This window comes from Rhinolophus sinicus, chromosome 14, assembly GCF_057876585.1.
Source record: "Rhinolophus sinicus isolate RSI-liver-muscle chromosome 14, RSI-T2T, whole genome shotgun sequence".
NCBI lineage: Eukaryota > Metazoa > Chordata > Mammalia > Chiroptera > Rhinolophidae > Rhinolophus > Rhinolophus sinicus.
The window spans coordinates 183,942,189-183,957,169 of NC_142514.1; the positions used below are offsets into that span (position 1 = coordinate 183,942,189).

General features: G+C 44.1%; 1 protein-coding gene across 1 annotated transcript in view; it reads left to right on the forward strand.

Annotated features, from left to right (window-relative positions):
• The first annotated feature begins 4,493 nt into the window (after positions 1-4,493).
• Positions 4,494-14,981, forward strand: part of KDM2A (lysine demethylase 2A) — a 92,908-nt gene continuing 82,420 nt past the window's right edge. Inside the window, exons 1-2 of the mRNA XM_019737754.3 lie at positions 4,494-4,633; positions 5,825-5,949. Of these exons, the coding sequence (XP_019593313.3) occupies positions 5,908-5,949 (42 nt within the window). The 5' untranslated portion in view covers positions 4,494-4,633; positions 5,825-5,907. The remainder of the gene's footprint in view (positions 4,634-5,824; positions 5,950-14,981) is intronic.

Sequence of the window (14,981 nt, forward strand, 5' to 3'; positions counted from 1 at the left end):
CGTGTTAAGTGCACCAAACGGATGGGTAAAGGGACATGAGCAAGCAAGGTCTGCTCTGCTGATGACAGAGTAGATGAGAATGGACCAGTTGGGAGAGAGGAATGAACACAGCAGGTGGGGATGGGTTAGCAGAGTAATGGAGAGAAGGATGGAAAGAGACCTCTGGAGTAGGTGAGGATGAGAGAGACAGACAGAGTCAGGGAAGAGAGAAAAATGGAGATCAGAGACACCATGGATGGGGAAAGAAAAAGACACTAGGAACTAGAAAAGGAAAGAGGAGAAGCTATGAGTAAGTCACGACTTAAATATTAAAGCATCTTTACTCAAAACTTTCCTTAAAACTACAGTTCAGAAACAGTAAATGCTCATAATCGGTGGCTTATGTGCCAGACACTGAGCTTTAGACATTATTCATTTCATCCTGAGAGTTAGGTATTTTTCCAACTTTATAGATGAAAACTCAACCGAGGCTTTCAGGAGTTCATTAGGACTGATAAGCTAGTAGCCAGCAGAGCCAGAGCTTTTAACTACCTCCCAGGAGGAAGGTAAAGACCAACTTCTCTATTTTGTTTGGTTCAGACCTGTGCCATTTAGGACACCCCTACTTCCTCCTCAACATTTAAGGAGTGCACAGAAATTGGAACTACTTTAACTTAGTTGACCAGACTACAGAGTTCTCTTTTCACCCACAAAAGTTTCCACAAAGAAGTGGGAAATCTGGATTTGACTCTCAGTATTCGTTGGGCCTTAGCTTTGCTCAAGAAGGCAGAGATTTGTTAATATCTTACCAAGACACCCGCTTGTTCCAGCCAGGGATCCTTTTCTCAATGTTTCTAGGAGGAATTTTTCTTTCCTTCTTCCCATCTACCTCTCTCCCCTCTCCTTGCAGTTGCAGTTGAAGCCATACAATTTATAGTTCTAGCGACCTTCTTGGGGACTCCCCCAAGCAATATTCTCCTTGAAAATGGCTCTTTAAGGACAAAACAATGAACCCTATGATATGTCTTTGCCAACCAAAGCCATTGTGATTATGGGGGAATCACTAGCCATCTGCTTATCTCTTATCGCACCCTGCCTTGGAATATTAACAAAGCCTGCCTATGGAGAAGCCATTGTGTATATCTGTTTAAATGTCATTTCCCCCAATGCACACTGGTTAACAAATGATTTTCAATTGGAAAGAGCTGACTGCAACCTGACAAACCTTTACTTGCAGTCCTGTCCAAAATAAATATTACTATTATTGTTCTTGGAGCCTTTTTAGAACCCTCCTCCCCTCAGTTAAGCCTATAGAAGACACCTGTTTGCTGAGGGTGAGCAACTCATTGTGTTGAGGGTTAATTACTTAAGGGGCTCTGGACCTTAAGATAAAGGGCAAGACCAAGTTGAGCTACAGCTAGCTAGAGACCTTCTCTCTTTGCCCCAAGGTATCTCCTATGTTATAGGGATGAGTGGGAAGGAAATAAAGTCGTTATTTCACAAATAGTGATGAGGCCCAATTCTTACTTAATCTGACAATGGCAAAAGTCTTTCCTACTTAAAAATAAACAAGCCGCTGCCTTTTTCTATACCTATAGAGAGCCAGATGCCTGCGGCGTCACATCTGGTAGTGCCAGTGTAAAAGACTGCTGCCTTTTACATATGATTTCCTATAGTCTGAAAGACGTAAAAAGGCTTTGGACCCGATAAAGTTTTGGTGAAGATCTTCGTGTCATGCTCCGAAAATCTAAGAAGTCTGCACAAAACTGGTCTCAGAATAAAGAATATTTTCCAGTGACTGGAATGCAAGGGGGTGATACCATATTAACAAACCTTTTGTTGTTGTCGAAGCTGTTGCAGTCTGCTATTGCAGAGTGCTGGACTCCTCTCTGTTAGAGTAATTATGCAAGCTGTTTATCCTTTCTGTACTTCAATTGTCTATATTTAAAATGAGTATAATGCTGCGGGCACTTTAGCTTGTCTCCTAAGGATTTGGGAAACAAAGTAGAGTGTGTCTGTAAAACTCCCTAAGTTTGCATGTAGAAAAACCTCGTGTGGTAATAAATAATATCTTGAGTTTACATAGTGCCTTTACGCTAGACTTGAAACCTTGATAGAAATGGAAGGTATCGTTACTTCAGTTGTCTTCCTAAGAGTTGAAGGTTATTTATGAAAGTTACACGATTCACTCCATGTCCTTCCTCTCTCCTCCATCCCCGCGTCCCAGCAACCAGAGATTAAAGAGTGGGAAACCAAGGCAAGGAGAAAAAGATCTGTGTGACACTTCTCAGCAAGAGTGTAGGGAAGCCAATGGTGCGGCCCCGGATGCGCAACGCCCAAGCCACCGTCCTTTATGGGATTTATAATTTAAACGGGCCCCAGAGCACGAGATTGGCTGGGGAATTGCCCTGATCGCGGTTGGGCTGCTCGCATGGCGTTGCTCAGATACCTCTGGCCAGGCACGGTCGACGTCCCCTGCCTGTTAGCCCGTCGGGCAGCTGTCGAGCCGCGGGAGCCGGTTCGTGGGCAGGGCCGGCACGCCTCGGGCGGCCGCTGCCCCGTCGCTGACCCTCGCGCGAAGCTGCGTGCACCGAGAGGAGACATCTTCCCGGCCGGGCCTCCAGCGCCTGCCTCGGCCCGGGGCAGCCAGGCCGGCCTGGGGGCTGGGGACGGCCCGCTCACCTCTCCGTGGGGGGCGCCCCGACTCGCCGGGGGCGGGGTCACGTCCCACCCGGGCCGCCGGGGGCACCGGCGCTGCGGAAACCTGAGCGTGGCCGAGGAGCGGGGGCTTCCAGGGCCACCTACCCGGGCGCCTCCGGCCCGCGGTGGGCGCGCCGGCCGCCGCCGCCCCCGGGCCGTCGCGGAGACCAATGCCACGCCTGGTACCTGTGGACGCCCTTGTCAAGCGCCTGGAGCCCCCCCGGGGAGCCGAAACCAGGACAGACATGCTATTCCCGTTTCCTGCCCCTTCGGAGCGGCGAGGAGTGGGTGAGGCGGGGCCCGGCCGCTGCACCGAGGAGCCCCCCAAGCCGAAGGCGGACGGGCCCCGAGGCGGGGGCGCCGGGGCCTGCCTGGGGATGGCGGGCAGGTTGGCCTTGGCCCACCGGCTGGCGCGAGGGGAGGGTAGCTGGCAGGAAGGTGTTCCTTCCTTGCACCCCCTCGCCCTGGGTAGGCCCGAGTGGGGCACCCAGGTCGGGTCGGCTGGGCCCAGCGGCCTGACCCCGGGAGACCCTGCTTTGAGGCCGGCCCAGGCCGTCCGGCCCTCAGGTTGTGTGACTGTGACGGGCTCACTGGGGTAGAGGGCCATTTCATGGGAACGGGGCGCTTTTGCCCACTGCTGGGGGGATGTTGTGCTTTGTGGGGGGTCGGGGTCACCACCCTCCCAGGAGAGGTGGGGGAGGGCCGCCGGCGCAGCTGGCCAGGGAGGGGCGGGGTCACAGAGGCGAAGTGTGTCTGTGTCTGTGTTTGAGCGAGGGCGTTGGGGAGGGGACGGTGCGCGCGGAGGAGGATCCGTGGCCTGCGCGCAGGCGCGAGCAGCGGGCCGGGCCCGAGCCCAGGAAGGAGGCCGGCGGGGAGCGGGGGCGGTGGGCCTGCGGGAGGGCCGGCAGCCTGACGCGAGGGGGGGCGGGGAGCCGCGTCGGCGTCGCGGGGCGCGGGCGTTTAGAGGCCGACGCATCCGCGCGTGCGCGCGCCGGCGGAGTGTCCGCGTTAAGGAGAGTGACGCGTGCGCGTTCACGTGCGGCCGGGAGAGTGGTAAGAAGCGTAGGGAGCCTTGAAGGGGAGTGGGGGGTGGAGGGGAGAGCCGGAGGAGGGGTGGGGAGGCGGCGCCTGCGCAGTGCGCCGCGGAGGAGCTGTGTGTATGTGAGAGTCTGACGGGTTCAAAATGGCGGCGGCTGCTTCGGCGGCTCCTCCTGTGTGAGGGAAACAACACCCCTCCCCGGCAGCGGCGGCGGCGGCGGCGGCTGCAGCTAGCAGAGCACCTTCCCAGCGGCTGGGCCTGTCGCCGCTCTGTCTATCCTGGGCAGGGGGCGCCCCGGGAGGAGGGGCAACGCCAGGGGGCCCATCCCCCGGAATCCCTCCTCTGCGACTGGGGAGTAGCCGGGGGCTCGTCCCGCAGCGCGGAGCCCGGGCTGAAGGGAAGACGCGAGGGGAGCCCGGGCCCCTAGCCCGGCACGCCGCGCCGCTCCCGCCCTCTCCGCCCCCCGGGGCCGGGGCCCGCGTTCCGGGGGGTCGGGGCGGCGCGGGGAGTCTCGGGCCGGCCGGTCTCAGCTGATCGGCCGCCGCTCCCTGGCTCCAGAGGCTGCCGGGCAGCTGAGGGCACAGCGAGGAGGACGCTCCCCGCAGCCAGGGCTGGCCCGGGGCTCGGGCTCAGGCTGCTGACCGCTGGCCCGGGGAAGGCGGGGGCGCCCCGGGCTCGGCGCCGAGGGGTCGCGCTCCCCTCTCCTGACGCCTCCGACTCCCGGTCTCCAAAACCAGAAGAGGAGGTTTGATTCAGCAACTGTTTTCTCTCTTTTCCGGGTCGCTCTGACCCTCTCTGGATACTGGGTTGATCCACGGAAAAAACCGAAGACGACGTTTGGGATTTAATTTTTCCTCTCAGTTTTTGGAATCTTTTACTTCTCACTTGGACAAGAACTCACGAGCAAAATCCCCGGTGAGATTCCCCCTCCTACCCGCCCCCCCTTTGGAAGTTTGGTTCACTGTGTTGTCTAAAGACTTAATGTAAAGTTTCTATTTCTTTTTCCGATGGGGGAACCATTGAAATGCCTTTCCCAGGGGAAGCCCGGCGCGATTTGCCCTTTTTTCTCTCTGGCCCTGGCTGCTCTTAAGCCCGGGCGGACCTCGCCCAGGGGGTGCAAACGCGGTTTCCCTCCCGAATTGGGGCGAGGGCTTCCTCCAGGAGGGCTGTGCGGGGAACTGTTCTTGCAAACTGTGTCATCAGGTCCTCTGGTCTCGTAGCAGTTTTGAAAGGATGCTATTAATGTGGCCGTAATGTAGTGACAAAAAGGGGAAAAAAATCTGCATTTCCTATGGAAGCCATTATTCATGGAAATATTTAGAAAAATGAAAAACCCTTTTTGGTATTGTGGATCGCCCGTCGCGCAAACCTGTCTATTTAAATTTTAGAAAGGATGTATTTTATACCTATAGGTAGAATCGTTTATTTCTACTACTTTATCCAGAAGAATCGGATAAGATTTTTGTTTCTGATTTGCAACTCTTGAATTTGTTTCAGAGTTGTACACATCTTGGGTTGGGGTGGAGGGTTGGTTTGGGAATGAAAAGAGTGGGGGAGTCTAGGAAGGCAGGCCACGTTTATCGCCTACTAAAGGGGTATGGGAAATTGTTTTGGAGTCTTTTTTCAAATCCTAATTTCTTGTCCTCTTTTTATATAGTTAGTCTGTCCTTTCCTTTAGTTTCTAATTACCAGTGAGAGAGAACTAATTTGGTTAGGATCTGGGTTAGTTCAGTGCCTGCTTCACCTGGTCAGCTCTCTAGAGATACTGAAGTTCTGTGCCCCCCCACCCCCCTTTTTTTCTTTCTCTAATGCTGCCATGAAGTGGAGCTTGCTAATTGTATCCTGTGGGGAGAAACAAGTGGTATGGCGGGTCCACAGGGAACTGAAACCAACATCTCCTTTTGCCGAGGCCTGGGACAGTTGTAACGTGGTTAATGTTGATCATGACATGGAACCACTTGCCCAAGAGCAGAGAGGTCCCAAACTGATGAAGAAGAACCAGATTTCTCAGACAGCCTTAAACTTACACATATCTTAAATAGTTCTTTCCGTGAAAAGAAAGCTTGAGTTTGAGTTCTCATCTCTGCCCATATCATTATCCTTTAGTGTTGCAATCTGGTTCCTAAGGAGGAAGAGGAAGGCAGCCCTGGAGTGGTTTCTTTACAGTAATTTCAACAGAAGAGTGAGAGATGGAACCCGAAGAAGAAAGGATTCGTTACAGCCAGAGATTGGTTAGTATTTTCTTGTTATTTTTTTTTTTTTTTCCGGTTTTGAAGCAGAATAACTATTTTGTCTCCATTTGTGAACATACTGTGATTAAAACTTTTCAGGTGGCTTTTCTGTGAGCCAGAGGAGGAAGGAAGGTATATTCATATCTCATTTGGGTTTTAGGCCAAGTTGACAGAGTTTTAATATTCATCCTGTTTGGAAATGGACTTATATCTAGCCTTTAACTTCTGTAGAAACCATTGCAAGTCAACGGATTTTGTGGATTACAACGTGACAAGGATTCCAAATTTTTCGATGCTATCATTGTAAATCTGATTAAGTTAGATTAGAATGTAAATTTCAGGCAAAACGGTTTGTGGAAGGATAGTTCTATGTTATTTTTTTTTGGATTATGGTGTGCCAGGATTTGTGGTTTTGAGCTGGGTAGTAGAACTGTGGAGTCTTTTTTTAAAAGTCAAATTAATACTTGGATAGGTTTGGAGGGTTGGGGGGGTTGATTGAGAAAAGGTAAAATACGGGATGCTGATGAAGTTCTGTAGTTTGTATTTTGGGAGGGATGTATGATATCTTGTTAAAAGAAATTTTTACTTAGTAATGATTTGGAGGGAATTAGCTCATATGTATATATGAATACTTGTTCTTTTAGGCCCTACTTTCCTCTCATGGTTTTCCTATTGGAGTTTAAGAATTTGATTTTGTTTCCTTAGGCAAAGAGAGCTTTATTAATATTCTCATCATATATTTATTTCAGAAATTTGAATTTGTGTTTGAATAGTGGGGTCTGAGGAAAGCCGCAGAATTTGTATGTATTACGTGAAAATTGGTGAACTGAAAGACCTGTGTTTCCCCAAAAGTAAGACCGGGTCTTATATTAAGTTTTGCTCCAAAAGATGCATTAAGGCTTATGTTCAAGGGGTGTCCTGAAAAATTATGGTAGGGCTTATTTTCCGGTTAGGTCTTATTTTCGGGGAAACACAGTAAAAGATCACTAAAGGAATTTATGGTGGTTTTATTTGGCTCTGTTTTAGACTGAGTTTGGAGGTAAGAAGAGTGATTCTTTAATCTATTTTCTGATGACCTCCAGTCTTTTTGAGAAAAGGCTGGTGGTTTTTGTTTTGTTTTGTTTTTTTAAATTTGACTGTTGAAAAGGTGTGGAGTATATTGGCAAGTATATCGGCAGGCATATGTTCTGGCAAGCCTTATTTCAGAGATTGGCCTCTTGTCTTCCTAGCTGTGTGGTGAGATTGTAATTCTTATGGCTAATTTTTAGGAATAAAGTGTATGAGTAGAGGAATTTTGTACATTTAAGATTTATTTTTGTTTTGCCCTTTCTTGAATTAAACTTTTCTTTGGGAAAAGAAAAGAAAGAGGATGCTTTCCCTGTCAAGCTTGTAGAATTGTTGAGCTGTTACATAAATATCTGAGGCATCTTGGGATCCAGTCTTTCAAAAGAAGAGCCTTTCAGCAAGCAAAAGTTCTCACATTTTTTAACAAGTTTGGGAGGTTGTGGTAGGGGATCCAAGGACTCTGATTTTTGTCCTGGTGAGATTTTTGTTGTTGTTAATTAAAGTGATTGCTACCTGTTGCACGCATTAACCCTTATCTAACCTGTTTTTTTCTCTTGATTCATGTACAGTTGTAGCCATGTTGTGGAAGAAGGTACATCAAACATTTTGGGGGATCTTTTTTACTTAGAATTTTGGACAGTAATCTTGAAGTTTAGGAGACTGATGTCTCTTTTCCTTTCTAAGATTACAAGACAAAATCATATCTGAAGTATAAACCCCTTCCATAACATAACTTTTGATAGGAGAGCATATTGGAGGCTTATTTATGTGGCAGTCAGCCTACCAAACTTTTAATGTCTCTGGTGACTGCTCATGTTACAGAATTCTTTACTGATTAAGTTAGATCTTATTTGACGAATTTAAACACTAGCACAAAGGCATAAAGGCTAATCTATACAGTAGTTTATACATATTTTAACAGTCTTTAAAGTAGGTCAGAGTATAGAACTTACTTTTGTTTTCCAGTTACTGGCCATGGGAGGAACATAAAGTTTGAAAGACAAAATGACAGGTTTACTAATTTGGCTTAGTGATTAAAGTTTATGTTGGTGTCATACAGTATATATTTGTCAAATTGAATTGAATCACCTAGTCCATTGTTTAGTGTTATTGACTATTACTTCCATGTTGTTTTGGGGGACAGAATCTAAATGATCATCCCTCTGTGACATACCTTCAAAATAGCCTCTTGGGAGAGAAAACATAGTACCAGTATTAAAAGTCTTGAGTCCAAACTCATTTATTAACGAGAATGACTTTGTATCCAGAACCCTTTGCCTATCTTTAAAAAAAAAGTTGTATTCTTGATTAACAAGAATATTATTCATGATTGAATAGATCCTTTAAATGCTTTTTAATGACATAGCTATTTCAAGTGTACAGGCTGGATTTGGTAAATTTTGATAATGTTTATACCATCTTTGTGACAAGTCAGTTAAAAAAAGTCAAAAATAGATAATTTTAAAAAATTGGCTTGTATTTTGCCAAACTATTATGTACCTATTACATGTGGAAGAGAATTATACCTTTGAAGATGGTGTGTATGTGTAGATTTGGGGCATAAACTCTACTTTCTAGAAAACTTACTTTGCAGTGTAGAAAATGACAAGGGAGGGTAAACAATGTTTGGCTTTTTTTAAGCAAGACAGATTTTTTTGTGTGGAAATGGTTAGTAGTTTTAGTGTATAGATTCCTAGCTTGAAGCCAGATACATCTTCAAGTCAAATTGATGTACCTGAGGAAAGAGACAGACGCTTTAGTTTTGGTGATGGGTGGATATTTGGTTGTCCTGAGGTAAATATTTTTATATTTTGATAAATTTAGATGTAGGACCTTACTGAAAAACATTGACAGGTACTGAGATGGAACTTTTTTTTCTTCATTTGGTTTCAGAAGCCAAACTATTGAAGAAGTTTTAAATGTTTGTCAACGTCCATTTATATTTAAGTATTCATTTATAGGGAATGTTCAGCATAATATCTCATTGTTTCTTAATCTAAAATGTTAGTTAAGTCCTTAGCAATTATAATTGATAATCTTTTAGGTTTCTGAAGTCACACCAATTCTGAGTAATCCTTATTGCATAGAAAATCAAGGGCAAAATAATGTGTGTTTAAAGTAAATGCTTACGATTTCTATGTATGATCTTTAGTTTTAACCTGGGACTTTTTCATTTTTATTGGAAAAGATGGCCTTCGTTATATTGGATTATAATATCTGCCCCTGCCAAAAATTCACTAGCCCCTGCCAAAGGCAACTGTAGAAACAAATTGTCGAAACACCTAAATCAGTGTAAGAAAGTGGAGACAATATACTTGAGGATAAAAGAAGTTATGTAACCTGAATATTTTTTCCTCTCGAATTCACCTAAGCCTAGTGGTGTTATCTAAAGGGGGAGATGATTTACTTGAGAATTCACTTTGCTTGTCAATCTTGATGATGAGATTTTTCTAAAGGATGTTATTACACCATCAAATGTTCAGTCCTATTAATGTATTTTACATATGACTCTCTGAAATAGCTAAATCATTTATCTGTTGCAAGAAACGAGTCATTGAAGTCATGATGATATTCTCACCTTTCTTTGGGTTACCCTTGAAATTATGTCTCCAGATTTCAGCAGCAAGTACCAGATCGTCCCTTTTACAAACAGTCCCACTTTGAATGACCCCACTCTAAGGTCCTTTGACCAGGAATGGTCTAGGCAAAATACAATCCTAATTTTAAGCCATTATGTCCCTAGCATGAAAGGGTCATATTAACAACCAGAAAAAATTATAGATGGTCGAAATTGTTGAATTCGCTTACTTATAATTATTTCATTAGACTTAACCTTCAGTCAGTGTTTGTGGAGGAGTACCTTGTTCTGAGCGTGTCAACCTCCTTCCTGATGATGTAGGAAAAACTTGTTGCCCGTCTTTGGGTGATTCAAAATGCGGATAATGAGGGAGCTAATTCTTCTTATGCATCAGTCTTCCACAATAAGCTGTATTTTGGGGACCAGAGTAAGGACTATATTTAAGCCCTATCACTTTCTCGTTTTATTTTGCTGGTAATCACTACCTACCATGCTTAAGTTTATTTGTTTGTACATAATCTCTCCATTCGAGTGTAAGCTTCTTGAGAGTTGGGATTTCATTTTTGTTTATTTTATATATATATATATATATATATATATACACACACACATATGTATATAAACATATATATGTATGTATGTGTATATATATATATCTCGGATGCTTTGAATGGTGCCTGACACGTAGAAAGTGTTCAATAAGTAGCCTAAAAAAAAAAAGAGAAAGTACTCAGTGTACAACGTAGAAAGTTTATATTGTTGTATGCCTCGATAAATACTTTTCTTTGCTACCAGTTTTCGCGAGTGCCAAGAATAGGCCACGAGAATGGAGGAGAGTTTGGTGCATAGGGATGAGCAAAATATCTGGGTATTGGGTCTTGCAGTGTCCGTAAAAACCAGAGGGTCTAAGCTATAATAGGTAAAAACTTAACGCTTAGCACACATGCTAGATGAACACATTTGTAGTATTTGGGGCATTAGAACAAATTAAATATCAAGTTAACTTGAAAAGCTCTGTCTGAATTTAAGTTCTCCTGCCACTAATCCAGTCTTAAACCCTCTATGTCACGATTTTTGCTGACTGTTAGACAGCCTTAAAGTTATGAAGCTGCAAGTGATGGTGTTTGTGTTACTCTCAAGTATTGGTTTTGGCCAGTAAGTCGGGATTGATACATTTACTGTCTACCATTCTGAGGGACATCTATTCTTTATTTAAAAAAATATTTTTTCCTTGGGAAATGGATATCTTTAATCAGGTTTCCTTAATTTGCTCTGTCTCATTTTTGGGGTAATGTATTAATATTTTTGCATTGTGCTTTCACATCAACAGAGGTTAAAATTCAATAAACATTTATAATGGGCCAAGTACTAGGCTAGGTTCTTTCATGTACGTTACCTTATTTAACCCTCAAAAACAACCCTGTAAGGTAGATGGTATAGTTTTAAACCTTAATTCTTTTAAATTATGGAAACGGAGGCTTAGGAAGGGGCCCTGATGTGCCCAAGATCACAGAGTTGGTAAGGAGTGGAACTAGACCTTGAACCTCGTGTTTCTTCTTTCACACTGTACCTCATCTCTCTTGTGATACCTGCGTTTGTTGTAGGAAGTTGTGGACTGAGTACTTTCTCTTTCTTTGAGGCTGCTTTAAAAATTTCTTCCCAAATAGATGTTTGCTTAGCATCCTAAATGAGATAGCTATACATATTTAACAACCAGTATTTAATCATGCTTTTAAAAAATGAGCACATTTTTTTGGTGGACTTTGAATTTAGTGCACTTCATCTATTAAAACAGCAATATTTATGTAGTTTGTATATATGTCAGGCCTTTTATTTAGGTATGTCACTCATATCATTGTTTTCTGTTTTAAATTTTAGGTTCTTGGGGGTTTTCTCTATCTGTGAGTACTTGGTAAAAACTTAAACCATAAAGATAAAAGGCAGCAGATAGTGACCAAACGTGGTTTTGGCAAATACAGTGGTGAAGGCCTCCTTCAGGTAGGTAGAGAGGAGGAGGAGGGAAGAGGGTGGCCTTACTGTGGAGTGGGCAGCCTAGAAGGCCGGTCCTGAAGACATCCATTAGATGAGTAGGACTAACGTAGATTTGTTTTGGGAGGCACTGTTGGTAAAGTTTCATTTTAAACAATTCTGAAAGCCAGGTATGGAAAACAGAGAACCATAAGTTGTGGTGTATTTTTAATACAACAGTAATTTGATCAAAGTGGTGTTCTAGGAGTAATATTTTTGCAGTTTTAGGTCAGAGAGGTGTCTGGAAGAATACAGAGATTGGTTACCTCTTAAGGTAATAGGTACCTGAACTCTAGGGCAGTGGTTCTTGAAGTGTGGTCTTCTCACCAGCAGCATAAGCATTATCTGGGTTTCTGGGAACATGTTAGTAATGCAAAATTTTGGGTGCTGCCCCAGACTTACTGAATCAGAAACTCGGGGGTTGCGGCCCGGCAGTATGTGTTTCAACAAGCCAGGTGATTCTGCTGCATGCAACAGTTTGAGACCACTGCTCTGGGGTATAAATAGAAATGGAAAGGAAGGCACAGAAGCAAGACATGCTGGCAGTGAAGGACTGCCAGAACTTGGTGACTGATGGATAGCAGCGTGTTGTGATGGAAAAGGGTGCTTGATTAGGGATCAGGAGCCCTGAGTACTAGTGTCCACTCTGTCACCAGCTGTGGTTTTGAACAAGAGAACTGACCTGTCATTGAGGGAGTTGCACTAAGTGATTTCTGAAGATTTTGGAGATAAAGGCAAATGAAGAATTGAGGTGGGATTAAGTCTGGGTTACCAGGAAGATCAGAGGGAAGGATTTTTGAAAGGGAGAGGAGAGAACATAGGTGGATGTTTGAGACAGTTGAAATAGGTTTGTTTAAAGCACAGGTTCTCAACTGGGGGGGATTTTCAAGCAGGGATTGTTGGGCAACATCTGGAGACATTTTTGATTGTCAGACTAGGGGCACTGCTGGTATTTTAGTGGCTAGAGGCTAGGGGTGCCGCTAAGACATTCTAAACACACACATCAGCCCCCCACAACAAAGAATTATCGGGTTCAAAATGTCAGTAGTGTAAGATTGAAAACCCTAACCACTAGATAGGTTCTATCTATGTTTCCATCCTGGTTATCTGCTATTCATCTTAGAATTTTAAGTCTAACACACAACGGGTCAAAAGCACTCTCAGGTTGTTTCTCCTGGGGCTTTGCCCAAAGTAAGTAAGCATGAAGCTTTTTTTTTTGGGAATTTTCACAAAGCTAACTTCATGGTCATGGCAAATCCTCAGTCCGTTTGCAGATTTCTTTATTATTCCTCTTATCCTAAGAACAATTTATTTGGATAACCAGAGTAAGTATTCACTGTCTTGAGATCAGTAATTAAGTCATAACAAGAAATTTCGTTTTGATATTCTCTTTGAAGGATAGAAAAATGAGATAAAAGCTGCAGTGTTGATGTGAATAAATACTATGAATTGTCTTATAGCTGGGTACCCCTTGACCATTTCTGAGAGTCAACCTCATGAGTTGGTTGTAGCCCGCAGGGTGAATGCAAGGTAGCCCGAATGTTAATCATTTCTTTATATTCCTGGGTCATAGAGCAGTAATCTGGTCAGCCCAACTCTTGTTTCTGACACTGACCTCAAGAGAATGTAGATGTGTAAGTCCAGTGATCATTTTATGGACTTTTATAGTTTCCAAAGTACTTCTGTGTTTCTGGTGTCTTTTGATCATCTTCATTTTTTTTTTTCAGTTTCAGGTGTGCAAAACAATGTAATAGTTACACATTTACACTCCTCATGAAGTGATAACCCCCCTCCCCCAATCTACTACCCCTCTGACATTGTATATAGCTGTTACAATGCCATTGACTATTCCCTACGGTTTATGCTCCACATCCTGTGACTATATATATATATATACATATATATATATATATATATATATATATGTATATATATATATATATCTTTTGAGCATCGCAATTCTAGGGGTTGCTGGAACTCGAGGGTGGTGCTACCATGTAGCGCATTTCCAGAAGATGCCACTCACATATCTTAATCTATGTGAAAGATGCCCCTGGAGTTGTGCAGTGTACAAAAATAATGGTGACCCTTTTGGGGTGAATAAGATAAAGGAAAAGACATCATGTATATTTGAAATGGGGGAAAACCCAAGCTGATGGATAATAGTACACATTGAGTGGATACTATGTGCTTGGTGCTGGCACTTTATATTCACTAATTCTCAACACCCTTTTAAGGTAGGTTCTAATTCCTGGTTTGGAAACTGAGACATAGTGCAGTTAAGTAACTTGTCTGAGGTTATCCAGTTCAGCTCGTAGGGAAAGAGCCAGGATTCAAAGTGGGCAGCCTGGCTGTCAAGCCTACTAAGCCGTACTGCCTCTTCTCTGACTTTGCTGGAGCACAGTTTGTCAGTGTTTTGCTGATGAGTTGGGGGTGTTCCCCAGGTCATCTTTTCTCATTCAGGAGATTCGTTCACTTAAATGTGTGTTGAATGCTTGTGTTGTGCCAGGCAGTTTACTTGGGCCTTGCTTTTCTAAAACTTGCAAATACTGTACTGCGGTTTCAGATGTGCTAAATACTTTGAAGAAGTTAAGAGGGTGATGAATGATGAGATGGTTGTGTGGTGGGAATCACTTCTTGAGATTGCATGATCAGTAGAGACTTCCTTTGAAGATGGCATTTTATAAATGAGACCTGAGTAATGAGCCAATTTTGTGAAGTTCAAGGACTTAGGGGACCAGATCTGGGTCAGGAGAGTTCTGGGTAGAGGGACCAGTTAATGCAAAGCCCTGTGGCAGGAATGAGAAAATACTGTGGGCACTTCACCATGTGTCAGACACCTGTAAGGCTCTTGGGGATACAGTGATGAGCAAGACAGGCATGGTCCCTTGGTCATGAAGCTTACAGTATGGTGGGGAAGTCAGACATTAAATACTGACACTAGTAATGTTAATTATAGTTACGCAAAGGATTACAGAAGTAAATAGAGGTTGCAATGACAGTGTATAATAGGGTCACCTAATCTACACTTCAGGAGTGGGAGGAAGCATCAGGGAACACATTTCCTGAGAAAGCCTTTAAAGGTGGGACCTGAAGAGTAAGAGGTAACCAGCTGAAAAAGAGAAGTGACTAACATGTGCCAAAACCCTGAGGTTGGAAGGAATCTGACGTGCTTGAGGAACCTGCCAACCAAACAAAACTAAAAGTCCAGGTCACTGGAGAGAAGTGAGGAGAGGAGAGCGTCTAAAGTCTTGACAAGGTGGGTAGGGGTCGGGTCGAGTACGGTTTTATCCTGAAGGCAGTGGGAAGGCAGAAGAAGTTCAGCAGAGGAGTAATATGCTTAGACTACTATCAGTGGTTA